Source organism: Pavona decussata, unplaced genomic scaffold (genome assembly GCF_977016875.1).
Source record: "Pavona decussata unplaced genomic scaffold, jaPavDecu1.1 SCAFFOLD_46, whole genome shotgun sequence".
NCBI classification, from domain to species: domain Eukaryota; kingdom Metazoa; phylum Cnidaria; class Anthozoa; order Scleractinia; family Agariciidae; genus Pavona; species Pavona decussata.
The window spans coordinates 1368909-1371637 of NW_028145468.1; the positions used below are offsets into that span (position 1 = coordinate 1368909).

At 37.1% G+C, this 2729-nt stretch overlaps 1 protein-coding gene across 1 annotated transcript; it reads left to right on the top strand.

Annotated features, from left to right (window-relative positions):
- The first annotated feature begins 602 nt into the window (after nucleotides 1–602).
- Nucleotides 603–2729, top strand: LOC146482389 (uncharacterized). The gene is made up of 2 exons (XM_085107119.1): nucleotides 603–789; nucleotides 1886–2729. The coding sequence occupies exons 1-2, from the start codon at nucleotides 656–658 to the stop codon at nucleotides 2136–2138; spliced, it is 387 nt and encodes a 128-aa protein (XP_084963245.1). The 5' UTR covers nucleotides 603–655; the 3' UTR covers nucleotides 2139–2729.

Here is a 2729-nt window from a genome sequence, read left to right on the forward strand (position 1 = left end):
CGCTAATAATAATAATAATAATAATAATAATAATAATAATAATAATAATAATAATAATAATAATAATAATAATAATAATAATAAAAAATAATAATAATAATAATATTATTATTATTATTATTAATAATAATAATAATAATAATAATAAAAATAATATTAATAATAATAGTAATAATAATAATAATAATAATAATAATAATAATAAATAGCTAGGGGCATTAAGTCCAAGTTGTATTTTCAAGGGCGGAACTTAGCCCTTACTTTGCTTTTCAAACGTAATCAACGCTAGCATTTTTCATTGTTGTGAATGATCGTAGCGTCGGCCTTGAAACACAACGAACTGGCCGTTTTTGTACTAGAGGACGTATTATCCTGTCTGGACGAACTTGAGCAAACATTTGTTATTCGTCTGTAGTATAAAGACGGACACAAGACGAGTACTTCTCGATAGCGCTATTTACATAAAAAAGGATCAGTAGCGCTTTACAATGATTCACCTAAAAAAAAACAGAAGTGCTAAATAATGAAAGTAATGACTGTCATGCTCTGTAGTAGTAATGTTCATTCCTTTTTCCAATCCAATACATTAGGAGCCACGGAGCTTAAACGAACCCCGTCCAGGAAGCGTTCGAGAAGTGATGACACAAGCAGCTCCATGAACTCGACACCAGATTCCGATCAATTGAAGAGGAAGAAATTAAGGAAAAATGATGCCCCCAAATTTATAGGCAGCACTCCAGCTGGCCCGGAAGAGCGTAGAGCAAGGGGTGAAAAGCTTGCCTTACCCAGGTACTACAATTAGGACCACTTTCCATTCGATCAACAAGTTGGGAGATTTTGGTCATAATACGAGTCCACCAGTTTTTTTGGAATTGGAAATGTTCCACAACAACGGGTCTACCCCTAATGTTGCCCTTTCTAGGTTTGAGTGGTTAAACTGAAACAGCACTATTTTTCGATATCTTTAGCCCCCCCCCCCCCCCCCCCTACATCCCCCTTGCTAATTACTGCACAGTCCCATATTTAAACGGCATAAGGCTACTTGGTTTGCAGCATTTTGATTGGCTAAACACAGCAGGATTTTAATCTTGTAACCATGCTTCGAGCTCATAACCATGCTGCTGACAAATCGGGCTGAGAAAAGTTTTTACTGGAAAGCGACAGCCCGGGGACTAATAAGGGAGAGGGGTGGAGACGTTGAGGGGAAAAGGCCAATGTAATTTAGACCCTTTAAGTCATAGATAAATTAAGTAATTAATTCATTAACCCATGGATAAATTTCGACACTGCTACTATTTCGAAATGGGAGAGGAGTTTTAATACACCTTGTCACGGTAAACGAGGCCGTCTAAAATGGGTATAGGCAAGACATAGGAGGTCAGAATACAAATTCCCATACATTTCCTTTACAATTACTTTGCCTGGCAAGGTTTTGGGGGCCTTTTTCGTACATTTTTACAAGGACCGTAAAATGTTCCCTGTTTTGTTTTCTCCTTCTCTTGGTTTTCTTTCTTGTACTTCTTTTGCTGTATTGATATTAATTTATAGCAGTGGTTTTAATAAAAATGATTGTTCTACTCTTACTCGGGCTTACTGTGAATCAAAGTATTTAAACGAAACAACGATTCGTATAGTTGATTTGATACACAGTGAACCTCCAGGAACAATCGTTAAATATCCAACGGATAAAATGTTCTTCCGACTTATGCAAATGCTAGGAATTTATTTATCCACCAGATCAAGTTATCTGCTCGTTTTAACAACTGGGGCCTGTTCAATAAATTTTTAAGATACAGTGGTAATAATAGTAGTACTAGTAGTAGCAGCAGCAGCAGCAGTATAGTAGCGAGAGTTTTTTTTTTATTTCGTTCTTGCCTCCCTTCAGAAAACTTGAGTTTCCCATGCGTCCCAAGAGGACATCACAAACTACGACAAAAGAGGACAGAGAGTTTGCTAGAAGGGTTGAGGACATCATCAAAATGGCAAAGCCAGGGACAGAGGAGGAGAGGCGTTTGGGCATGCAACCTCATAACGAGCTTTCTCGAACCTTGCCAGGAAACGTGGCAGTACGTTTACCTAAACCCCAACGTCAGCAACCCGTCTGTTCTCCTACAAATGCTTTGGGTCTAAATTTGTGACAAAATACGCAAACGTGTGTGCTTACTATCTAAAGTTCATTAATGCAATTGCTGAGTAGTTTTGTGTTTGTATATGTGACGGGAATTTCCTGTTCATTTAGTACAGTACAGTAAAGTACAGTATTGCCAGTAGTGCGTGACTCATTTGCCGTAGCATGCGCGCGAAATCAACTGAGTCATTTCTAAATTCATTAGCTGAGGTAAAATTAAAACCACGGAGTGCACGATACTGAAGGGAATGAAGAATAAAGAAGACACTGAAAAAAACGTATATGTAAAATGTGTTTATATTTTATAGCGTATTTAAAGGGGAAGTATCACACAAATTTGTGTGACATTTCAAAACCCAAAAATGTTTGTTGTCAACAGAAAAAAATAATAAAACTGTCGATTAGCGCCTCTGGCCAGAGACAGAGTAGGTCGGTATGGATTGAAACTTGAAAAATGTTAGGCTAATATATTTCAGGTTCTCGCATTTTTGTTTCCAAAATGCGCTATAACAGATTACGAGTTGTTCCTTTCAAGAATTGAGTTGATTTCTTTCCACTCGTCATTCTAGAATTATTTGGCAGCTGATTGAAGGTCTTTTTT